This window comes from Mus musculus, chromosome 6, assembly GCF_000001635.26.
Source record: "Mus musculus strain C57BL/6J chromosome 6, GRCm38.p6 C57BL/6J".
NCBI lineage: Eukaryota > Metazoa > Chordata > Mammalia > Rodentia > Muridae > Mus > Mus musculus.
Window position 1 is genome coordinate 70,189,085 of NC_000072.6, and position 26,299 is coordinate 70,215,383.

General features: G+C 41.8%; 1 pseudogene, 1 gene segment (V, D, J or C) and 1 further gene; 2 read left to right on the forward strand and 1 right to left on the reverse strand.

The window, feature by feature from the left end:
- Window positions 1-26,299, forward strand: part of Igk (immunoglobulin kappa chain complex) — a 3,171,119-nt gene that overhangs the window by 2,633,449 nt on the left and 511,371 nt on the right.
- Igkv8-26 (immunoglobulin kappa variable 8-26) lies at window positions 4,144-4,713 on the forward strand. The segment is given in 2 exon segments: window positions 4,144-4,192; window positions 4,392-4,713. Coding segments are annotated over 2 exon segments (371 nt in total).
- On the reverse strand, window positions 20,449-26,081 carry Gm8828 (predicted gene 8828; annotated as a pseudogene).

Genomic DNA, 26,299 nt, shown 5'->3' on the forward strand with positions numbered 1-26,299 from the left:
ATACCCAAACCTATGGGACACAATGAAAGCATTTCTAAGAGGGAAACTCATAGCTCTGAGTGCCCCCAAGAAGAAACAGGAGAGAGCACATACTAGCAGCTTGACAACACATCTAAAAGCTCTAGAAAAAAAGGAAGCAAATTCAGCCAAGAGGAGTAGACGGCAGGAAATAATCAAACTCAGGGGTGAAATCAACCAAGTGGAAACAAGAAGAACTATTCAAAGAATTAACCAAACAAGGAGTTGGTTCTTTGAGAAAATCAACAAGATAGATAAACCCTTAGCTAGACTCACTAGAGGGCACAGGGACAAAATCCTAATTAACAAAATCAGAACTGAAAAGGGAGACATAACAACAGATCCTGAAGAAATCCAAAACACCATCAGATCCTTCTACAAAAGGCTATACTCAACAAAACTGGAAAACCTGGATGAAATGGACAAATTTCTGGACAGATACCAGGTACCAAAGTTGAATCAGGATCAAGTTGACCTTCTAAACAGTCCCATATCCCCTAAAGAAATAGAAGCAGTTATAAATAGTCACCCAGCCAAAAAAAGCCCAGGACCAGACGGGTTTAGTGCAGAGTTCTATCAGACCTTCAAAGAAGATCTAATTCCAGTTCTGCACAAACTTTTTCACAAGATAGAAGTAGAAGGTACTCTACCCAACTCATTTTATGAAGCCACTATTACTCTGATACCTAAACCACAGAAAGATCCAACAAAGATAGACAACTTCAGACCAATTTCTCTTATGAATATCGATGCAAAAATCCTCAATAAAATTCTCGCTAACAGAATCCAAGATCACATTAAAGCAATCATCCATCCTGACCAAGTAGGTTTTATTCCAGGGATGCAGGGATGGTTTAATATATGAAAATCCATCAATGTAATCCATTATATAAACAAACTCAAAGACAAAAACCACATGATCATCTCGTTAGATGCAGAAAAAGCATTTGACAAGATCCAACACCCATTCATGATAAAAGTTCTGGAAAGATCAGGAATTCAAGGACCATACCTAAACATGATAAAAGCAATCTACAGCAAACCAGTAGCCAACATCAAAGTAAATGGAGAGAAGCTGGAAGCAATCCCACTAAAATCAGGGACTAGAAAAGGCTGCCCACTTTCTCCCTACCTTTTCAACATAGTACTTGAAGTATTAGCCAGAGCAATTCTACAACAAAAGGAGATCAAGGGGATACAAATTGGAAAAGAGGAAGTCAAAATATCACTTTTTGGAGATGATATGATAGTATATATAAGTGACCCCAAAAATTCTACCAGAGAATTCCTAAACCTGATAAACAGCTTCGGTGAAGTAGCTGGATATAAAATAAACTCAAACAAGTCAATGGCCTTTCCCTATACAAAGAATAAACAGGCTGAGAAAGAAATTAGGGAAACAACACCCTTCTCAATAGTCACAAATAATGTAAAATATCTCGGCGTGACTCCAACTAAGGAAGTGAGAGATCTGTATGATAAAAACTTCAAGTCTCTGAAGAAAGAAATTAAAGAAGATCTCAGAAGATGGAAGGATCTCCCATGCTCATGGATTGGCAGGATCAACATTGTAAAAATGGCTATCTTGCCAAAAGCAATCTACAGATTCAATGCAATCACCATCAAAATTCCAACTCAATTCTTCAACGAATTAGAAGGAGCAATTTGCAAATTCGTCTGGAATAACAAAAAACCTAGGATAGCAAAAAGTCTTCTCAAGGATAAAAGTACCTCTGGTGGAATCACCATGCCTGACCTAAAGCTTTACTACAGAGCAATTGTGATAAAAACTGCATGGTACTGGTATAGAGACAGACAAGTAGACCAATGGAATAGAATTGAAGACCCAGAAATGAACCCACACACCTATGGTCACTTGATCTTCGACAAGGGAGCTAAAACGATCCAGTGGAATAAAGACAGCATTTTCAACAATCGGTGCTGGCACAACTGGTTGTTATCATGTAGAAGAATGCGAATTGATCCATTCCTATCTCCTTGTACTAAGGTCAAATCTAAGTGGATCAAGGAACTTCACATAAAACCAGAGACACTGAAACTTATAGAGGAGAAAGTGGGGAAAAGCCTTGAAGATATGGGCACAGGGGAAAAATTCCTGAACAGAACAGCAATGGCTTGTGCTCTAAGATCGAGAATTGACAAATGGGACCTAATGAAACTCCAAAGTTTCTGCAAGGCAAAAGACACCGTCAATAAGACAAAAAGACCACCAACAGATTGGGAAAGGATCTTTACCTATCCTAAATCAGATAGGGGACTAATATCCAACATATATAAAGAACTCAAGAAGGTGGACTTCAGAAAATCAAATAACCCCATTAAAAAATGGGGCTCAGAACTGAACAAAGAATTCTCACCTGAGGATTACCGAATGGCAGAGAAGCACCTGAAAAAATGTTCAACATCCTTAATCATCAGGGAAATGCAAATCAAAACAACCCTGAGATTCCACCTCACACCAGTCAGAATGGCTAAGATAAAAAATTCAGGTGACAGCAGATGCTGGCGAGGATGTGGAGAAAGAACACTCCTCCATTGTTGGTGGGATTGCAGGCTTGTACAACCACTCTGGAAATCAGTCTGGTGGTTCCTCAGAAAATTGGACATAGTACTACCGGAGGATCCAGCAATACCTCTCCTGGGCATATATCCAGAAGATGCCCCAACTGGTAAGAAGGACACATGCTCCACTATGTTCATAGCAGCCTTATTTATAATAGCCAGAAGCTGGAAAGAACCCAGATGTCCCTCAACAGAGGAATGGATACAGAAAATGTGGTACATCTACACAATGGAGTACTACTCAGCTATTAAAAAGAATGAATTTATGAAATTCCTAGGCAAATGGATGGACCTGGAGGACATCATCCTGAGTGAGGTAACACATTCACAAAGGAACTCACACAATATGTACTCACTGATAAGTGGATATTAGCCCAAAACCTAGGATACCCAAGATATAAGATACAACTTCCTAAACACATGAAACTCAAGAAAAATGAAGACTGAAGTGTGGACACTATGCCCCTCCTTAGAAGTGGGAACAAAACACCCTTGGAAGGAGTTACAGAGACAAAGTTTGGAGCTGAGATGAAAGGATGGACCATGTAGAGACTGCCATATCCAGGGATCCACCCCATAATCAGCATCCAAACGCTGACCCCATTGCATACACTAGCAAGATTTTATTGAAAGGACCCAGATGTAGTTGTCCCTTGTGAGACTATGCCGGGGCCTAGCAAACACAGAAGTGGATGCTCACAGTCAGCTAATGGATGGATCACAGGGCTCCCAATGGAGGAGCTAGAGAAAGTACCCAAGGAGCTAAAGGGATCTGCAACCCTATAGGTGGAACAACATTATGAACTAACCCGTACCCCGGAGCTCTTGACTCTAGCTGCATATGTATCAAAAGATGGCCTAGTCGGCCATCACTGGAAAGAGAGGCCCATTGGACACGCAAACTTTATATGCCCCAGTACAGGGGAACGCCAGGCCCAAAAAGGGGGAGTGGGTGGGTAGGGGAGTGGGGGTGGGTGTGTATGGGGGACTTTTGGTATAGCATTGGAAATGTAAATGAGCTAAATACCTAATAAAAAATTTTAAAAAAAGAGTGAATTTGGAAATGGGAGAAAATGAACAAATTTAACTTCAATATATGTGGACTCTCTTCTTTCCCTTCCTATCCATTATTATCTTTTATCTGATATTTTTCTTACTCGGCTTCCTTCTTGTATTCTTCTGATTTTTCTCAGCATATCTTATCTAGAATTGTCAATCTAAGATAGCTTTCCTAAAATTTCTACAAATGTCACCTGATTTAAATATGTCTTATATTTTAACCCAAACCTATTAGATTCCACAGTAAATTGATGTTGGAGATGAGAAAGACAAACACTTTCAGTGTCTTCTTATGCTCTCTCTGATGGCATTTTTGCCTGTTGATTGACTCCAAGCACTCACACGGACACTGACCAGGCATTTGCTTTTGTACTGTCTGTCTACTTTGCATGAGTTCCTCCAGCCCAGCCTAGCTACTCAGAATTTATAAACCAGGCCTTTGCATTATGACTGAACTGCATCAGTCAGGCAGGGGGGAGAAAGATGGAATCACAGAACCATGTCCTCATGTTCTTGCTGCTTTGGGTATCTGGTAAGAAATTTAAAGTATTAAAACCTTTTCAAAGTTTCATCTTTGTAATAAGGAATTTGCAATTTTTGCCAGTGTGTGATATTTCTTGCAAATAATGTTCTGACATTATGACATTATAAGGTCATTTAAATGAAAAATTTCAACTGTTATTATAATCTATGTGTATGTATGCATTTTCACTATCTACTCACTATTGTAGATACCTGTGGGGACATTGTGATGACCCAGTCTCCATCCTCCCTGGCTGTGACAGCAGGAGAGAAGGTCACTATGAGCTGCAAGTCCAGTCAGAGTCTTTTGTGGAGTGTAAACCAAAAGAACTACTTGTCCTGGTACCAGCAGAAACAAAGGCAGCCTCCTAAACTGCTTATCTATGGGGCATCCATTAGAGAATCTTGGGTCCCTGATCGGTTCACAGGAAGTGGATCTGGGACAGACTTCACTCTCACCATTAGCAATGTGCATGCTGAAGACCTAGCAGTTTATTACTGTCAACACAATCATGGCAGCTTTCTCCCCCCCACAGAGCTTCAGCCGCCTACACAAACCTCCTTGAGAATTTAAACAGCTGTGTACACCACACAGAGCCCTGGGCATGCCCACTTCCCCTGTCTGCCTGAGACCTAGCATGCCTGAAAAACTAACAAGTTTACAGAACCCAATAAAAAGGCATCTGTTCAATGACACTTTGTCTTTTGTTATAAAAACTCTAAGTACCAAAATGCAGAGAAAAAAAAAAACACTGTTATTTTTCTATTCCTTCTGTAACCATTTACCACAAACTATGTTGATTGAATATGAGGAATTTATCTTTTTATAGTTCTATAAATCTTGTATCCAAGGTAAAACCCTATGGGCTGATGTAGTGATGTTGGTAAACTTTATTTTGGTTAGGAGTGTGTAGAAAAAAAATTGTTTCTTGCATTTTCTAGTTCCTACGAGGTTTTGTTACTTCCTTAACGTTATCCATCTTTTTCTGACTATTCTTTTCCTTTTCTGACTCTCTTATTTGTATTCCTTTTATGTAATTAGTTCTCTTTATGTACACGTGCATCTCTCTCTCTCTCTCTCTCTCTCTCTCTCTCTGTGTGTGTGTGTGTGTGTGTGTGTACATGTAGATGAATATGTGCAATGCTACTTTTGTGGAGGTCAAAAGATAACTAGGAGCTGATTCTGGTTTTCTCAATAGCTTTTGAGGTCTTACTCTGAGACTCAGCTTGGTGGCAAGTGTCTTTGTCCTTGGTGCAATGTTGCTGCTTCTTAAACTTCTTTCTTCTTATGTACACATTTTACACAATTTAATAACAGAATATCTTTCAAGTACATATATTTTGACCATATCTACTGAGTTTACCCATTTCCCTTTTCTCTTCTTGTAGTGGAACTATAATTGACCTACCAGCAACACAAATATTGATGCAGAGGCTTTTTAATATTTTTGCTGGGCAGTCTCCCAGCTACACGAACTTGACTAGTCCTGGTACTAAGTCTCTCTACATGGCCAGCTCTAACTTTGTGCTTGGCTTTGGTTCATCTGTTCACATCTGTGTCCATTGGCTGAATCTATCACATGTCTCTTCTTCTAGCATTCCTCTCTCTGCCCAGAAGTTCGACCTTCCACTTCCTGTCTGACCATGGGGTTTTAGCTCTTTGCTATAGGCAATTAGATACATTTTTGATTGCCTTAGGAAGGTAGGGAAAAATGAATATTTACAAAATAGCAAACCCACTGATGAGCCATAGAAATGACAATACAAGAGTCCTGCCAGAAGCATTTAGCTCTCTTCTTGTTACATAGTTAACAACTGAACACACAGAGATACACTTTCACACTATGTACCCCAACATCTTGTATTTTTTTTCTTTTGAGTCTCACCCCCTCTCTCTCTTTGTCTTATTCTCTGTTTCTCCTCTTTCTATCTTAAACACACACACATATATGTCAGTGTGTATGCACATACATACATATGTACACATAGATAAACACAGTCACATGTATACACAAATAAACACCACATACATATATGCACATACATACATGTATTCACATACATGAAGGAACACATTCAGAGATACACACTTATAAATATATATCCGCATGAACTTTACATAAAACATATTTAGGAACCACAAAGGAGAGAATTTATGATATCTGTTGCCCTTGTTTCTGGGGCCACATATGACTTTGAAATATTTTTATCTGTTTTTTGTTGTTGTTTTGTTTTGTTTTGTTTTGCCTGTAGAGCCTGAGATACTAGGTTCTGCCATCACAAATATGACCCAGTGGGACAAATGCTCTGTCTTCAGAATATCTTGTCGGTCTAGCATTGAATTTTGGACTAGAGTACGGGATGACTGTGTTATTCACAATGATCTGTGTTTCTGCTCATGTCTGTTATAACCTTAGCTCCTAAGGACATTTGTATATTTGGTGTGAAGGCTATTCAGTAGTGTAAATTCTTTTTGAAACCCAGAGGAAGCCATATCCTTTAATTCATGAATAAGATCCAGTTGCTTTGTCTTCTTGCTAAGGATCACAACATGAAAAGAACTGTTGCCTGAAAACTTTGATATTGTTGAGATTTGAAAATGTTCCAAAAACCTCTCAAATTATTTATAGTAGAGTATCTATAGAGCACTTGTATTTATCTTACAGTTTAAAAAAAAAATTGGACCTCCAAGATCTCTAAAATATGGGATCACCAAACAGGCAGCATACACCAGCTGAAATGAGGCCTTCAAAACACATTTGCAGGAGAGAACTTCTGGGCCTGTGTTCATTCAGAAATGATGCACCTAACCCTCAAGAGACTGGAGGCCAAAATACAACACCCCTTCATGGTAAAAGTCTTGGAAATATCAGGAATTCAAGGCCCATACCTAAACATAATAAAAGCAATATACAGCAAACAACTACCAACCATCAAACTAAATGGAGAGAAATTTGAAGTAATCCTACTAAAATCAAGGACTAGACAAGACTGTCTACTCTCTCCCTACCTATTCAATATAGTACTTGAAGTCCTAGCCACAGTAATTAGATAACAAAAGGACCTGAAATGGATACACATTGGAAAGGAAGAAATCAAAATTTTACTATTTGCAGATGATATATTTCATATAAGTGAACCTAAAAATTCCACCAAAGACCTCCTAAACCTGATAAAAACTTTAGTGGATATAAAATTAACTCCAAAAAGTCAGTGGCCTTTCTCTACACACACAAAGGATAAACAGGCTGAGAAAGAAATTAGGGAAACAACACCCTTCTCAATAGTCACATATAATGTAAAATACGTTGGTGTGACTCGAACTAAGAAAGTGAAAAATTTGAATAATAACTAAGGAAGTAAAAGATCTGTATGATAAGAACTTCAAGTCTCTGAAGAAAGAAATTGAAGATCTCAGAAGATGGAAATATCTCCCATGCTAATGAATTGGCAGGATTAATATAATAAAAATGACCATCTTGCCAAAAGCAATCTACAGATTGAATGGAATCCCCAGCAAAATTTAAACACAATTCTTCGCAGAGTTAAAAAGAGCTATTTGAAAAATCATTTGGAATAACAAAATACTTAGGATAGCAAAAAGTATTCCCCAAAATAAAAGAACCTCTGGTGGAATCATCATCCCTGACCTCAAGCTGTACTATAGAGAAATTGTGATAAAAACTTCATAGTATTGATACAGTGACAAGCAGGTAGATCAATGGAATACAATTGAAGACCCAGAAATGAATCCACACAATTATGGTCACTTGATCTTTGACAAAGGAGCTAAAATCATCCAGTGGAAAAAAGACAGAATTTTCAACAAGTGGTTCTGACTCAACTGGTGGTTAGCATGTCAAATAATGAAAATTGATCCATTCTTTTTTTTTCCTTTTTTATTAAATATTTACTCCATTTACATTTCAAATGCTACCCCAAAAGTCCCCTATACCCTCCCCCTGCCCTTCTTCCCAACCCACCCACTTCTGCTTCCTGGCCCTGGCATTCCCCTGTACTGGGACATATGATTTTTGCAAGACCAAAGGCCTCTCCTACCATTGATGGCCAACTAGGCCATCCTCTGCTACATATGGAACTAGAGACACAGCTCTTGGGGGGTACTGGTTAGTTTATATTGTTGTCCCTCCTATAGGGTTGCAGACCCCTTTAGCTCCTTGGGTACTTTCTCTAGCTCTTTCATTAGAGGCCCTGTGTTCCACACTGTGAGTATCCACTTCTGTATTTGCCAGACACAGGCATAACCTCACAAGAGATAGCTCTATAAGGGTCCTGTCAGCACAATCTTGTTGGCATAGGCAATAGTGTCTGGGATTGGTGAATGTATGTGGGATGGATCCCCGGGTGGGGCAATTTCTTAGAATACCCAAGATACAACTTGCAAAACACATGAAACTCAAGAAGAAGGAAGACCAAAGTGTGGATACTTCATTCCTTCCTAGAAGGGGAACAAAATACAGAGACAAAGTTCAGAGCTGAGATGGAAGGAAGGACGATCCATTCTTATCTCCTTATACAAAGCTGAAGTCCAAGTGGATCAAGGACTTCAACATAAAATGAGTTACACTGAAACTAATAGAACAGAAAGTGGGGAAGACCATCAAGCACATGGGTACAGGGGGGAATTTTCCTGAACAGAACACCAATAGCTTATTCTCTAAGATCAAGAATTAACAAATGCGGCCTCATAAAATTGCAAAGCTTTTGTAAGGCAAAAGACACTGTCGATAAGACAAAAAGGCAACCAACAGATTTGAAAAAGATATTTACCAATCCTTTGATAGAGGTCTAATATCCAATAACTTGAAAGAACTCAAGAAGTTAGACTCAGGAGAACCAAATAACCCTATAAAAAATTGGAGTACAGAGCTAAACAAAAAATTTTCAACTGAGTAATTCCAAATGGCTGAGAAGCACATCTTTAGTCTTCAGGGAAATGAAATCAAAACAACCCTGAGATTCCACCTCACACCAGTCAGAGTGGCTAAGATCAAAAGCTCAGGTGACAGAAGATGCTGGCAAGTATGTGGAGAAAGAGGAACACTCCTCCATTGTTGGTGGGATTGCAAGTTGGTACAACCACTCTGGAAATCAGTTTGGCATTTCCTCAAGAAATTGAATATAGTACTACCTAAGTACCCAGCAATACCACTCCTGGTTATATACCCAGAAGATGCTCTAACATGTAATAAGATCACATGCCCCACTATGTTCATAGCAGCCTTATTTATAATAGTCAGAATCTAGAAAGAACCCAGATGTCCTTCAACAGAGGAATGGATACAGAAAATGTAGTACATTCACACATTGGAGTACTACTCATGTATTAAAAACAATGAATTTATGTAATTCTTAGTCACATGAATATACCTAGAAAATACCATCCTGATTGAGGTATCCCATCACAAAAGAACACACATTATATGCCATCACTGATAAGTGGATATTAGCCCATTAGCTAGGAATACCCAAGATAAAATTCACAGATCATATAAAGCTCAAGAAGAAGGAAGAACAAAGTGTGGATACGTTGATCCTTCTTAGAAGGGGGAACAAAATACCATGGAAGGAGCTACAGAGACAAGGTGTGGAGCAGTAACTGAAGGACTGACTATTCAGAAACTGCCCCACCTGTGGATCCATCCCATATACACTCACCAAACTCAGACACTATTGTGGATGCCAACAAGTGCTTGATGACAGGAACCTGATATAGCTGTCTCCTGAGAGGCTTTGTCAGTGCCTGACAAATACAGAAGTGGATGCTCACAGCCATCCATTGGACTGAGCATAGGATCCCCAATGAAGGAGCTAAAGAAAGGCTGACGCGGTTTGCAGCCCCATAGGAGGAACTACAATATGAACTAACCCGTACCCTAGAGCTCCCAGGGACCAAACCACCAACCAAAGAGTACACATGGTGGGACTTATGGCTCCAGCTGCATATTTAGCAGAGGACAGCCTAATGGGTCACCAGTGGGAGGACAGCCCCTTGGTCCTGTGAAAGCTCTATGTCCCAGTGTAGGGGAATGTTAGGGTCAGGAAGCAGGTGTGGGTGGGTGGGTGAACAGGTAGAGGGGGGAAGGGGTAGGTGATTTTCTGAGGGGAAACCAGGAAAGAGGATAACATTTGAAATGTCAATAAAGAAAATATCTATTAAAAATATAAGAAAGCCTGGAAAACTCTGTTTTGAATCAAAGATCATGAGCTCCACTGGTGGCAAATTCTAGGAAAAACACTTGTCCTTTCTTCTATGTGATACAACAGATGTTACTTCATGTTGCCACTCACAAACTATTATGGGGCAAAGTTGGCACCATGGGGCAATCTCATAATCTGCTTTCTATTGAATTAACTGAAAGCATGAGAATCAAAGAGAGAGAGAGAGAGACAGAGAGAGAGAGAGAGGGAGAGAGACAGAGACAGAGACAAAGACAGAGACAGACTGGAGGTCCCATAGAGTTTAGAGATCATGTGAAGTAGGAAATGGGGACATCCACATGGATACAGGAGGTAGGAGGAGGTATGGGATATGGAACAGTCAGAGGGTGGGTGGGGGAGGGAACAAAATATGGAGTGTAAAAATTAATTAAATAAATGACTTTTTAGAAATTGGGTTTTTGAGAGAGAGAGAGAGAGAGAGAGAGAGAGAGAGAGAGAGAAAGAAAGAAAGAAAGAAAGAAAGAAAGAAAGAAAGAAAGAAAGAAAGAAAGAAAGAAAGAAAGAAAGAAAGAAAAAGAGAGAGGGAGAATATGAACTTTGGTGGATAGAAAGGAGGAAAGAATAATTTAGGAGTTGGGGAAAGGAATATATTATCAAAATATATTATATAAAAGTCTTTTGAATAAAAATGTGGTGAAAACTGAAAAGGACAGTCATAAAATCCTTAGGATGTGTTTGAACCACTCTGTAAATGGTTTTGCCAACCAAACTACCACTGTGATGAGAGAAAGTGTCCCTCTGATTTTGAGCTTTACTGAGCTGCTTTTCATGTTGAATCATTAGACAAACGCCCAGGATCCTGAAAGAATCTTCAGTTTGTGACCTACTAAGGAGTGCCTAGTCGAGTTGTAAGAGATGGGGTCAGCTACTCTCCTGCTGTGGGTTCTGATGCCCTGAGTACCAGGTGAGACAGCACAGCAAAGCATTGTGAGTTTCTACAGTAGTCATGTGTGCTTTTCATGTCTCTAGGATCTTGATCATTGGAATCATGGCATTTTAACTATCACATTTTGCCTTTTATTTCCTAATAGTTCAGAGTGATGCTTGTGACAGTTTTCATAGGTGTCATATGTATCACACTGAGATGGTTTCAGTATGCCTGTAACAGTAGTGTTTGCATATTTATCATTCCAGGCTCTACTGGGGACATTGTGCTGACCCAGACTTCAGCTTGTTTTGTTGTGTCTCTGGGACAAAGAGACAACATATCCTGCAAGTCCTGTGAGAGCGTCACTGACACACTGTGCAACAACAGTATGCAGTGGTATCAGCAGAACCCAGAACAGCTTCCCATAGTCCTGATTTATGAAGCATACAGTGTAGAGTCTGGTGTTTATGTCAGATTCTGTGGTAGCTGGTGTGAGACAGATTTCAAACTCACAATTTATCCTGTAGAGGACAGCAATGCTGCAAGCTATTATTGTCAGCAGAGTAAGGAATTTTTTCACACAGTTTTCTATGTCTAAGCAAGAAATTCCTGGGCTTGTGGATCAATGACATTCAAACTCTCTAGACAACTCTGCCAAAGATCTTCAGGTTTCTTGAAAAAAAGTGTACTGGCTAGATTTATGCCAACTTGATATACAATGGAGTCATCTGAGAGTAGGGAACATTGATTAAATGCCTTGACAAGATTGGTATATTGGCAAGCCTATAGAGCATTTTCTTAATTAGTAAATGATGTGAGAATAACCCCTAAAATATCAGTGATGCCACCCCTAAGATTGTGGTCTGAGTTTTATAAGACAGCAGGCTTAGCAAGCCATGTGAGCAAGGTAGTAATCAGCACCCCTTAGTGGTCTCTGCACCAGCTCCAGCTTCCAGATTCCTGCCCTGGCTTGTTTGAGTTTCTGTTCTGACTTCCTTCGGTGATGGACTAAGGAAGTGGAAGAACATCAACCCTTTCCTCCCCAAATTGTTTTTCTTGTGATGTTTCATCATAAGAATAGTGACCTAAGGCAAAAAGTAAAACCATGAAACATACAGTGTTTATACTGATGTGTATATTTCCCTGTACATAGTATAATTAAGTTCCTTTGGTTGGTGGTTTAGTTTAGTCCCTGGGAGCTCTGGGGGTACTTGTTGGTTCACATTGTTATTCCTCCTATGGGGCTAAAAGCTCCTTCAACTCCTTCTGTTCTTTCTCTAGCTCCTCCATTGGGGACTTTGTGCCCATTCCAATGGTTTGCTGAGAGCATCCACCCATGTATTTGACAGGCACTGGCAAAAACGAGACAGCTATATCAGGCTCCTGTCAGCAATCACTTATTGGCAGCCACAGTAGTGTCTGGGTTTAGTGACTGTGTATGGGATGGAGTCTCTGCTCCACACTTTGCCTCTGTATCTCCTCCCATGGGCATTTTGTTTCCCCTTCTAAAAAGGACCGATGTATCCATACTTTGGTCTTCCTTCTTCTTGAACTTGATTTGGTGTATGAATTGTATCTTGAGTATTCCTAGCTATTGGGATAATATCCACTTATCAGTAAGTCTATACCATGTGTGTTCTTTTGTGATTGGGTTACCTCACTCAAGATGATATACTATAGTTCCATTCATTTGCCTAAGAATTTCATGAATTCATTGTTTTTAATAGCTGAGTAGTATTCCATTGTGTAAATGTACCACAATTTCTGTATCCATTCTTCTATTGAGGGATATCTTGGTTCTTTCCAGCGTCTAGCTATTATAAATGAGGCTGCTATGAACATAATGGAGTATATGTCCTTATAATATGTTGGAGCACCTTCTAGGTATATGCCCAGGAGGGACTAAACCACCAGCCAAAGAGTACACATGGAGGGACCCATGAGTCCTGCTGCATATGTAGAAGAGGATGGCCTTGTTGGACATCAATGAGAGGAGAGGCCCTTGATCCTGAGAAGGCTCATGCCCCATTTTAGGGGGTTGCCAACACAGGGGAGTAGGGTGGGTGTGTTGGTAAATAGGGATATGGGGAATGGAATAGGGGTTTTCAGAGGGGAAAGGAAAGGAGAATGACATTTCAAATATAAATAAAGTTCCATACATTTGTCTACAAAACTCAGGATGTTCTAGTTCTTAATAGCTGAGTAGTGTTTTAGTGTGTAAATGAACCACATTTTCTGTACCCATTACTTTGTTGGGAGACATCTAGGTTGTTTCCAGCTTATCATTCCGAATGAGGTAACTCAGTCCCAAAAGGACTTGCATGGTATGTACTCACTAATAAGTGGGTATTAGCCACATTAAAAAAAAAAAAAGAGGAAGTACAGAGTACCCAAGGTACAGTTCACAGAACTCAAAAAGGTCAACAAGCTGAAAGCTCCCAAGTGAGGATGCCTCAGTCCCACTTGGAAGGAAGAAGAAAAGTAATCACAAGTGTGGAGGGAGGGAGGGACCTGAGAGGGAAAGTGGAAGTGGGGGAGAAGTGGGGTGGCAAGAGGGGAATCTGATCTAGTATTGGGTGAAGAAAAGGACTGAAGCCCTAAGGGCCAGCCGAAAGAATTGAAACAGGCAACCTAGGGAGGTAGGAGGTTGGGGGTCCCTCCAGAATGCACCAGAGACCTGAGAGGTGAGTGAATCTCAGGACTCAAAGGTGGGGATCTTAGATGAGATGCCTGAAAGTAGGGAGAAGGAACTTGTAGATCTCATCCCCACCAGTAACACAGGGTATCAAATGAGAGAAGAGGGGCATTCCATTGTCACAACTCTGAGCCATAATTGTTCCTATCTGAAAGAATGGCGGGGATGGAAATGGAGAGGAGCCTGAGTTAAAGAAGGCTCAGCTATAGGCCCAAAGAGGTATCCAGCTCAAGGGGAGGTCCCAGGGCCTGACACTATTACTGTGGTTGTGGAGCACTCACAATAAGGAACCTGGCATTATCACACTCAGAAAGACAGAACATGTAGCTGAAAGAGTAAGAGGCAATTAGTTGCACACAACTAATGAACAGAAGTCTTTCCAACTTGGGAAAGTCTGAAAGAAGCTGAGGAGGAAAATGACCCTTTAGGAGGACAAGCAGTCTCAACTAATATGGACATCAGAGATCTGCCAAACACTGAACCACAAAACAGGCAGCATACACCAGTCAATTTCCCACTCTCCATTCATTTTTTTCCACCCACCAAACCCTTAGGTACTCTTTGCCTGAAAACCAGATAGCCCCCACAGATTGGAAATTATGTAGGTAATATTCACTTTTTTCCCTCTCCTGAATATTCAATTACCTAGTCTCTTGCCCAGTTCTGAAACAGATCATCCTTTCTGCCTCAATTCCAAGGCACCCCACAGTTTCTCTTGTTGAACTCCACTTTCTCACTCCTGGACTGGGGATCAGGTAGGACATTCTCACTCTCCTTTCTGTTCTCTAATTATTATTCCTTCCTCTCATCTCCAGAGCTTTAGTAGACATCTTGCAGGGACCTGTTTAAACTTCAGGGAGACTCAGTTTTCCTCTTTTCTATGGAGCACTTGAAGCCCCTCTGACCACATCTTTGAGCTCATCTCCACTCTTGTCAATCTCCAACATACTGAACACATTCAATCAAAGACAAACAATGGCCATATCTGGCAGGAACTCATAAGTACTTTCTACTAGGCAACCCAGAGCAACCAAATGCTCCTAAGTTCCAGATATGGCAACAAATTCAAGGAATTCTTTTATATTCAGGGAATATAAAGTGTGAGGTAACACTGGAAATGAAAATTTTTGGAAGTAAAAAAAACTCAGTGGTAAGGCTCACCAACAGAATACATGAGATGGAAGAGAGAATCTCAGACACTGAAGACATGCTAGAAGTACCTGATGAAAATCTCTCCTCTGCTGTGAAGTGGCCTAGAAGCCTGGAACATGGGAGACTGTTTCCTTTACCCAATTTCCCCTTGCCACACAAGGTAGCCAGGACAGTTGGTCCTGGGATTATGAAAGTTAGACTTGCATCTTTCCTGGTCAGTATAATAGGCTTGTCTCTGGTGACAGTGGCAAGATCAGAGGAGATATAAACCAGAGGATGGGAGCAGAGTAGAGCTGGTCCTACCATACTTCTTGATTTAGGTGGCACGGGTCAGAGACAATACCCTCCTCACCTATGACAGTCGATGGAAGTGGCCCTGAGGTTATGAGACCTGGTAAGCTGGCCCTATCACTTGCCTGGCATAGCACTTAGGAGAGCAAGACCTGCACCTCATCTGGGCAACACAGTGGAGCTGACCTTAATGGCGGAGGCACAGGTGAGCTGGCTCTGAGGACAAGAGTGTGGTAGAGTGGCCACTCATATCTGGTGTGAGGTGGCCAATGTGCGTGGGGTGATTCCCCTCCTCCACCTGCAGTAGCTGGGACAGCTGACCCTGGGGTCATGAGAGCAGGAGACCTAGCCCTGCCCCATCACTGACTAGCACTTGAGATAGTGGGCCCTGCACCTTACCAGGGCAACAGAATAGAGCTGGCATTGATGGAAAAGCAACAGGTATGTCAGCCCTGAGGAAGAAAAGCAGGAGAGATGGCCTAGCCCCATCACATGTTGCAGCAGTTGGGAGAGTGGGCCCAAACCTTGATAGGGCAACACAATGAAAGCTGGCTCTGGAAGCATGTGAAAACCTAAGAGTTCTTGTCCAGATGCCATGAAAGAGGAAAATCTGACTCTGTCTCATGCAAATGGTGGCAATGGTTGTCCTAGCTGGAGTACTGTTGAAGTACAGCTAACCCCGATGGTGCTGATAAGGGAGAGCTGACAGTCTGATTAGCTCAGGTACCACCCAGGCCCAGATCCAGGGTTCTGAATTTGTCCACCCCCTATATTATCTACAAATCTTTGTTAGTCATGAAAAGGCCATCCTTGCTGATCCAAAGCTGTAGGCTCTCTATGACACAGGAGAACAACATGTAATCTAGAGAAGTCCTTATTTGGATCCAATACTGATGGTGTCACAGAAGCTAAATATCTTGAACCAGACCAATGACTCATTGCAATGAACATTTGCAAGTGCAGGTGTGTGGACAAAGTTATACTGTGAGACACATTGTGACATATTACAGCTACTATGATGAAATGCTTTCTGTGCTTTGTTTATTGTTGTTTGCTTCTTTGTATATTTTAGTTTGGGGATATTGCAAGGGCAAAGGTCAATTATAAGAGGTCTGGCTGTGTAAGAATTTCTGGTTTTGTTAGAGGCATAGATGTGCTATGTGATGCTTTTCTGGGAGCTATCTGGTGAAAGGGCATGTGATGTTTTAGTGGAGCAGATGCTTGAGAGAACATGCGATGTTTTGGAAACAATGTAAGTATGATACAACAGACTGTGGAGATGATCTGGCATTGGTCAGCCTGCTGGCCTTTATTGGGCTTCACAGATACTGGTCTTCATTTGTCATGCCTTAGTAGATAGATGCACACCAAAGAACTTCAGGTGGTGTTCCAACTGTTTTTAGATGCTTTGGTGAACAGTCATTAGAGCCTCGTGGTTTCATCTTGGTCGAGATGATGCTGTGGATTCCTGTTTGGTGTTTTGCTAGTGGACTGGCCTGCAGACAGTGAAGACTGGAGTTGCCCCAAGGAACTACTTCTGAGCAGGTCCATGTCTCTCTTGTCCTATTAGCCATTTTCCTCTCCTACATTTGGTTGGTGGTCTGTAAGGGAGGTTGAAATGTTTAAAAACCCTTATTAAAATAGGCTTTGAAAAATATAAGCCTACAGATGTGAGATAAGCAGGACTGGGGTGCCTGACATGAAACTCATCCAATAAAAAGTTAAAAAATAAAAACCTCAACAAAAACCTAAAACACTCACCATAACCAAGAAACAAAAAGAAAATGTTCAATCTAAAAAATCCTAGTCACAAAAAATCCAGATAGTCTGGAATTCCACACAAAGGATAAGATCATTGATAATGCAAGATACATGGTATCAATTCCCCAATAAGACACAGACAATAGATTGTGGTTGAATATAGTATCCAAATTTCTGTTGCAAGAAAGAATATTGCAGAATATGAAAACAATAAATAATTTCAGATTACCAAAATCAAAATAGGGGGAAATTTTCTTATACTAACACAGTGAAATAAGAGTAACCAATAAGCACTCATCACTGATAATGCAACATCCATGGTATCAATTTTCCCAATAAAAGACACAGAAAATGTCCATCTTTCTGTTGCATCTGAAAAAACATCTTTATACCTTCATGCCTTCACATCAAGGATAGACATTACCTCAAGGTAAAAGAAGGGAAAAGGTATTCCAATGAAGTGGACCCAAGGAGCCAGCGGGTTTATCCATTCTAATACCTGTGACAAAATGGACTTAACATCCAAACTAATCTCTTTGATTAGCTTTTCATCACTATGACAACAAGTGATGATAATCTTGGACGAACAAAGAGTCTTTTAGATGTGTCTCCATATATCTCCTTTATATAGTTCTTTTCTTCATTTCTGAAGTCCTATATTTACTTAAGTATTATTTATGTTCAACCTGAAGAATATTCTTCCAGTGTTTTTATTTGAAAGCTGAGTTGGAGGTGACTCTCTGGATAAAGTGCTTCCCATGTAAGTTTGAGAATCTGGTTTATACCCCAAGAATCCACATAAAATGAGATGCAGTGGCAACATGTGACTGTACTTGGAGTTATGCTATCACACATGAGAGACAGAGACAAGAGAATCTCTAGAAGACACTGGGCCATGGTGCCTTTCGTGAGAATTGTGAACCCCACCTCAGATAAGGTCAATGGCAACAGCCACACACAAGATTGTCTCCTGATATTCACCCACATGCCATGGCAAGGGAAATTTCCTTCAAATCAATATGAACACATATAGACACCACCAAAAACATAGAGAAAAAATAAAATAAGTAATTATCCTAGGAATTAATTATATTAGTCCTCTTAATTGAGTCTTTATTTTTATTCCGTCTTAGAAAACATTATCATTGTGTGTATATAATCTTGAGGGATCAAGTTGTTCTTGAAATATCTTTACATCCTTTACACTGTACATTTGTTTTGCATTCTTCCATATCACACCTCAGAAAAACTACAGGGAAAAGATTTAATAAAATAGACTTGCAAACTCCTTTAAGATACACATGTGATGTTGTAGTAAATTTTCTGCTGACACCAACTTCCTGTGTGTGAAACAGGAGCAGGTGTCCTTTGAGAAGCAGCACACACTTGGCTGAGATGATTTGTATATAGAGTCATTATACAACATCCCAGGCTCCTTTAAAGGCAGCTGCCATGAAGAATCCTCTCTTCCAGCCCTCAGAGATGGCGTCAGACACACACCTGCTATGGATGCTGCTTCTCTGAGTTCCAGGTAAGGATGCAGAGAAGTGTTGAGAGGAACCTCTGTGGCCATCATGACTTTTCATGTCTCTGAGATCTTGATCATTATAATTAAGCATTTGTAACTGGTTTAAAGTGTCCACATTTCCTTTGATTTTCTTGTTTCTCAGAGTCATATTCACAGTTATTCTTATAACTTTCAATTGAAAAGGTCCTGTGCTGGAAAGGTTTCCAGAGTCACCATGACCAGAAGGAGTCAGGCCATATGAAGAGGGAAGATGGGAGATGGAAGGTCCAGACCATGAGGCCAGGAAGATTACCTAAGAGGTAGATGAAAAACGGGGTTGGATCCATAATGACAGATTATATAGAGGACAAAGGAGCTGGGGAAAGACAAGCACAGCCCAATATCTGGAATGGAGTGTTCAGGGTAAGGAGTGAGGCATGCCAGCCAAGAAGACCCTGTAACAGGTAGACAATGGGATATGCTGGACAACCAGTATCTTCTTTGGTATGTTAAGGGACATCTAACTTAGTCATCTGTCCCTGATCTGAGACCTAACCAATATGCTTTCATGTGTAGAGAGCTATGACTCTAAAATTGAAAAATACAGACATGTACTTGTGGTTAAGGATCATTTACTGAGATCTCTAGCTACTAATAAGAAGATTCAAAAGGTCAAGACAGGGATTAAAAAGCATTTAGTAACTAAACTTCCAACGACTGTGGCTTTTCATACTCAGACTTCTGGAATTACTTCATTTGTAAAGTGAGATCATCTGAAAATGCAAAAGACCTGAGCATGAAGATATGTACCTGGAATCTCAGCACTCAGGAGGAGGAGGCACATATTCCATGGGGTCAAATGTAGACTGACCACTATAGAGCACTACAGTTCATCTTGGACTAAGTAGAGAGAACTTTTCTCAAATATTGAGAAGTCCAAATTAATAAATGTGGAGAAAAATAAAACATTATGGTGAGAATATAATTTGTATTTGAAATTCAAACAACTAACTGTCCTAAATATATGAATTTCTTTTTTTAATGAACAGGGAAATTTTCTTCAAATTTAGTAGTAGCACCTATTCAAAAAATAATAAAACTAAAACAAATTATTTGAGAAATTGAATAGAGGTCACCATTTAGTTAGTTAACTATAACAGGTACAGGGAAACATACACACCAGTATAAACTCTTTATGTTTCATGATTTTACTTTTTGTCTTAGGTCACTATTCTTATGATGAAATGCCATGAGAAAAGCAATTTGTGGAGGAAAGGGTTTCTGTGTACTTCCATTTTCATAGTCCATCACTAAGGAAAGTCGGAACTGAAACTCAAACAAACCAGGGCAGGAATCTGGAGGCCGGAGCTGATGCAGAGGCCACTGAGGGGTGCTGCTTATTAGCTTGCTCACATGACTTGCTCAGCCTGCTGCCTTATAAAACTCAGACCACAAGCTTAGGGGTGGCCTCATTAATATTTTAAGGGGTCTTCCCACATCATTTACTAATTAATAAAAATGCTCAACAGGCTTGTCAATATACCAATCTTGTCAAGGCATTTAATCAATGTTCCTAATTCTCAGATGACTCCATTGTATATCAAGTTTGCATAAATTTAGTCAGTACACTGTTTTTCAAGAAACCTGAAGATCTTTTGAAGACCTTCAATGAAGACATTGCAAACTAGCATTAATTAAGTTAAATGGTCCCCCCAGATGCCTTAATTCAAGCTAAACTTTCAGGCAAGAGCTACAAAAATGGCATGAACACATTGATACTAACAGAAACACATGCTGCAGGGTGACGGTCCATCCCTCTCTCCTGGGCACAAGACACGGGCAGAGTGCCAACATCCTGCTCCTCCACTTCCCGAAGGAAGCCATGACTCTGGATCTGCTTCATGAGTTGCCATATTGGCCATGATGTTTGGCTTCTGGATCCCATTGAAAGTAGAAGCAACAGCAATGGTGTATTCACCCATGTTCTCAAACACCATCCAATCACCCACATGCATTTCAGGCAGGTTACAGCTCTCAATGATCCCATCAAGGCCATCACATGTTGGCTCCCAGATGCTGGATTAGTAATACTTCTCATCTAGCTTGGGTCTCTTCTGCAGCAGGGCCTTCACATGTGCATGATCATAAAGAATGCAGTTAAATGATCCATACACTCCATCATTCACATAATGCATGAAGGTTTGTTCATCTTCATCGTCAGAGCAGGTCTGCTCCTTCTACCTTTTTGGGTGGGGGGCAATGATGTTGACTTCGAGTGTGAAAATTTTCCAGAGCTGGATGATCACACTGATGACCTCTTCAATGTTAAGCTTTGTATCTTCAGATCCAGAAAAGCCACAACCAATATCAAGCAGATACATGCTGAAACCAACTTCTCTTCCCATGTCAAATACACAGGGGGCATCTGACACTGCCTGCATAAAGTTCTCAGGGTCAATACATCCACTACACACATGGAAGCTGACACCAATGACATCAGTATTTAGCTCTTTTGCCCATTTCAAGAGGATCCTGCTGGTTTTGAGTGTGGTACCAGACTTAGCACCGAGTCAACAAACTGCTTTGGAATCATCAGTGACAATCCACAAAACCAACTTTGTCTTTCGATGTGCTCTGAGGACTTTCATCAATTCAATTTCACTGTCAAAAGTCATCATCTGGACTCCATTACTGGCAGCATACTTGATTTGAGACACTTGTTCACAAAGATGTGCATAGGCAATCCTCTCTGGAGGCACCCTAAGCCCCTGAACCAACTGTATTTTTGTGGGGAGCGGGTGTGGCGGCAGTCCCAAAGGCGCCAGGGACTGCAGCTAAGTCATATGACTTGCACCTGACTTCCTCATATAAGACACAAACATCTTGAGTGCTGCGCAGGTGTACCAGGATACAGGTGAATCCAATTTGGTGGAGATATGCCCCTGCTGCCCTGATTAGCTGAAGCCTCGTGACTGGTGAGGCTGCGTGGCCTGCTGTGCGTGGATGGGAACTGAGAGTATATAAGAGTGAGAGGCCCGGGTCAGAGGGATGATGATTATTCGGGGGAGATATAAAAACAAGGGAGATATAAAAACAAGGGAGATATAAAAACAAGGGAGATATAAAAACAAGGGAGATATAAACAAGGGGGATATTAACAAGGGAGATATAAACAAGAAGAATCAGGACTGAATAAACGTGTGCAGAAGGATCCTGTAGCAGCGTCATTCTTCCTGGCCTGTTGAGCGCGCGCAAGAAGTGGTGCCGAAAACCCGGGACAAGAAACATCTTCAGGCACGAGTGAAGACCCCCTGCTACAGGGAGGATTCAGAACTGCATCACGGGGAAGGAGTGGTTAATAAAAGTTCCCGTAAAACAGACTGTTGAGAAGGATCCGGCGTGGATTCAGAACTCTTCAGCTGGGGAACGGTATTGATGAAGAGAAAGAAGAAAGATGAAGACGGAATAAACTGCTGTTAGAAGGACTGGTGGTCGCGTCGTTCTTGCTGGTCGAGAGCGGGCGCGACAATTGGTGGCCCGTACGGGGAACCGACTCCCCCACCGAGTTCAGAACTTTCAGCAGTCAGTGGTTGCCGGCAGGGTAAGTTCACGGTGAGTGAAACTTGCGACCCAGGAGTTTGGGAAGGACCTCGGATAAAATAGAGGTGAGCATAAAGTTGCCAGGAAGTAGGCACAAAGTAACCCAGGAGTTTGGGAAGGACCTCGGATAAAATAGAGGCAAGCATAAAGTTGCCAGGAAGCAGGCACAAGGTAACGAAAGGTTCATGGCTTTGGGACAAGTTAAGGTTCCCGGTTTGGGGACATGTTAAGGAATTATGATAACCTCAGCGTAGTGATCAAGAGATCCTCGCTGTGTAGTTATGCTTTTTTCTCCCATTGACCCTTTGTGGGTAGGTCTGATAGTTTTGGTCTTGTTTGTTCTGATATATGGACTCTGTTACTGTTTGAAACTGTGTGTAGAGGCAGTCAAGACAGGTCAGAAAATCCTTACAGAGCAACAAGAAAGTATGTCGGAAGAGGAAAAGGGCTTAAAAAGAAAAAGGAAAAAGAAAGGAGACACAGTGTTATCAGGTGGTCAGAAAGGAAAAAAAAAAAGAGCCGAGGCGGAGGAGGAAGGCAAATTACCTTCTGCGCCTCCTCCCTATGCCTCCTCAGCAGTGAAAACTTGACTCTCGTATTGACTCCCCAGATGGACACACAGGTGATTGAGGTTATGGTCTCATCACGAGGTATTGTGTCCATCCCCCCTGGGGATCAACCAGATAAGGTGTTGACGTGGGCGAGAGGGTCTGTTTGTATGTTTCCACAGGACCAGACGGAACCTCTTTGGGTGCTGGAGAGATTGGTGAGACGCTGCAAGAATGAGGCTCCTGATCCAGTTGCCCCTGTGGATGTGGTGGATGATCCCGCAAGCACAAAGGATGGAGCCGAGATGAGAGATCCTTTCGGTATTCCAGAAGCCGATACCAGCTCGACATGACATTCAAATATTTCCATGCTTTTTGATCCCTGAATTCCCCTTAAAGAGATAGCCCCTCTGGCTATCTATCCCTTGCTTCAGGGAAGATGAGCGGGGATGAGAGCCCTGGGATGTATGCTTGTTATAGTGTGTGTGTGTGTTGTGTTTGGCACATGTGTTAGGTGCAGAGTGTGCGGCCCGCACTTTCGCCATGGTAGCGTAGGCTTTTGCTGCAGTGGAGGCGGGACAATCTCCTCAGATTCGGTTTGCCACTCTAAAAGAAATTATGCTGCGTTATGCCGTGGGGTGCGAGGCTAAGCACTGCACAGAGGATAGCTTGCTGTTGGCATCCTGTGGAAGGCATGTCTGATTGCATGAAGGTTCAGTGTCCTAGTTCCCTTCCCCCAGGAAAACGACACGGGAGCTGGCCAAGACCTCTCTGGGTGATGAGCCTAAGGGATGGTTTTGTGTAGGGCCCCTATGCTTGCACACTGGGGATCAGACCTCTACCTTCACCCATGAGGCTTGCTTGCAGCAATTAAGATCTGGCCATAGATTATCAACATCCTGGCTTTTTGATGCACCTGCCGCAAGCAAAACACAATCTCCCCAGGAGTGGCTTGGCGTGATTGAGAGGTAGTCAGTGATAAGACTCCCTGGGCATGTCACCAACCTAAGACAGGGATCAAACCAATGCTGTTTGTCTCCCAAAGACAGGTAAGGGGCATGGTTGCGAGGGGCTATCTACAGACATTCTCTCTGCCAAAAAAGAAAAAAGGGGGAATTGTGGGGAGCGGGTGTGGCGGCAGTCCCAAAGGCGCCAGGGACTGCAGCTAAGTCATATGACTTGCACCTGACTTCCTCATATAAGACACAAACATCTTGAGTGCTGCGCAGGTGTACCAGGATACAGGTGAATCCAATTTGGTGGAGATATGCCCCTGCTGCCCTGATTAGCTGAAGCCTCGTGACTGGTGAGGCTGCGTGGCCTGCTGTGCGTGGATGGGAACTGAGAGTATATAAGAGTGAGAGGCCCGGGTCAGAGGGATGATGATTATTCGGGGGAGATATAAAAACAAGGGAGATATAAAAACAAGGGAGATATAAACAAGGGAGATATAAACAAGGGGGATATTAACAAGGGAGATATAAACAAGAAGAATCAGGACTGAATAAACGTGTGCAGAAGGATCCTGTAGCAGCGTCATTCTTCCTGGCCTGTTGAGCGCGTAACATATTTTAGTCTTGCTTGCATAGTCAAATCCTGTCCCAATAGCAGCTAGGGTGCTCACTATGGCTCTGCCATCATTACACTTGACTGCATAAAAGGGAATAACATGGGGAAGAGCTTTTAGCCACCTCAGATGCTTCTTTAGAATGTCTCTGAGGTCTACAACATAAAAAGAAGAGACTTCATTTATTATTTTGGGTTCAGAATGTCCTGAGCAGTAAAGCGTTCATCGAGGATACAGCAGTCAAACTCTTCCTTAGTAAAGCTGCTCATCATTCTCCATGTGCCTACAGAAAACCTAGAGATGGAATTAAATTATAGCCAGCTCCTCACAAGGCCAACTTATCTAAGAACTGTGAATGCTGACTCCTTGAAGTGGTGGAAACACTCACAGCACAGGGGCATGGCTGGCTGGACTCATGGAGACTCTGAATCCCAAAGAGCACCTTGCTGTCTGCTGCTTCATCATGTCCATTGACCAGAGGTGGCAACAAGCTGCTGGCTGAGGGAGGACTGTGGTGGTGGCTGCAGGAACTGACTTCCACATTTCTCTTACTGCCCTACTCAATATCCCATCTCTTCTCCATCCTCTTTCTTTTTTTCCTCTACCCTCCTCTTCCCTTTCACTTCTTTTTTCCTTTCTTCTTTTTAACTTCCCCTTTCTTTCTTCTTTTGCTGTTGCTGTTGTTCAGGATTTATTGTTTCCTTGGGATTGAAACAAAGGTAGTTGTACTATTATTTCTGTAAAGCTGATCTGTTGAATTTTTTATTTTATTTAATTAATTAATTAATTTTGTTTATACTCCATATTTTATTCAACTACTCCATTCTCCTACTGCTCCACATACCATGCCTAATTCCCAAAGCCCTGTCTCCACGTGGATGCCCCCACCTCCCATGCCACCTGACCTCTAATCTCCCTAGGGCATCCAGTCTCTTAAGGGTTAGGTGCTTCATCTCTGAATGAACACAGTCCCAGCAGTACTCTGCTGTATGTGTGTTGGTGGCGTCATATCAGCTGGTGTATGCTGCCTGTTTGGTGATCCAGTGTTTGAGAGATCTCGGGGGTCCAGATTAATTGAGACAGTTGGACCTCCTACAGGGTCACTGTCCTCCTCAGCTTCTTTCAGTCTTTCTCTAATTCAACAACAGGGGTCAGCTGCTTCTGTCCATTGGTTGGGTGCAAATGCCTTCATCTAGCTCAACTGCTTGTTGTATCTTCTAGAGTGAGGTCATGCTAGGTCCCTTTCTATGAGTGCTCCATAGCCTCAGTGATAGTGTCAGGCCTTGTGACTGCCCCTTGAGCTGGATTCCACTTTGGGCCTGTCACTGGATCTTCTTTTCTTCAGGCTCCCCTCCATTTCCATCCCTGTAATTCTTTCAGACAGGAACAATTATGGGTCAGAGTTGTAACTGTAGGATGGCACCCTTTCCCTCATTTGATGCCCTGTCCTGCTGGAGGTGGGCTCTATAAGTTCCCTCTCCATACTGTTGGGCATTTCATCCCTTTGAGTCCTGAGAGTCTCTCACCTCCCAGGTCTCTGGTGCATTCTGGAGGGTCCTCCCAACTTCATACCTCCCGAGGTTGCCTGCTTCCAATCTTTCGGCTGGCCCTCAGTGCTTCAGTCCTTTCCCCTCACCCAATATCTGATTTTGATGGAAGCCTGTCATGAGAGCATCTATACACTTGTGGTTTCAGAGCTTTAAATTGGTCCTTGAGCTTCTATTTTGACTTTCTTCCCAGTGATTACTTCCTGTCTTTGGTTGTACTTTGGACTGTTTATTTAACCTGGATACTCTCAAACAGCTGTGTAATTTACTTCCTTATTTGATGACTACTTTGCATAGATCCCTAGAGGCCAGCCCAGCTGCTCATGATTTATAAACCA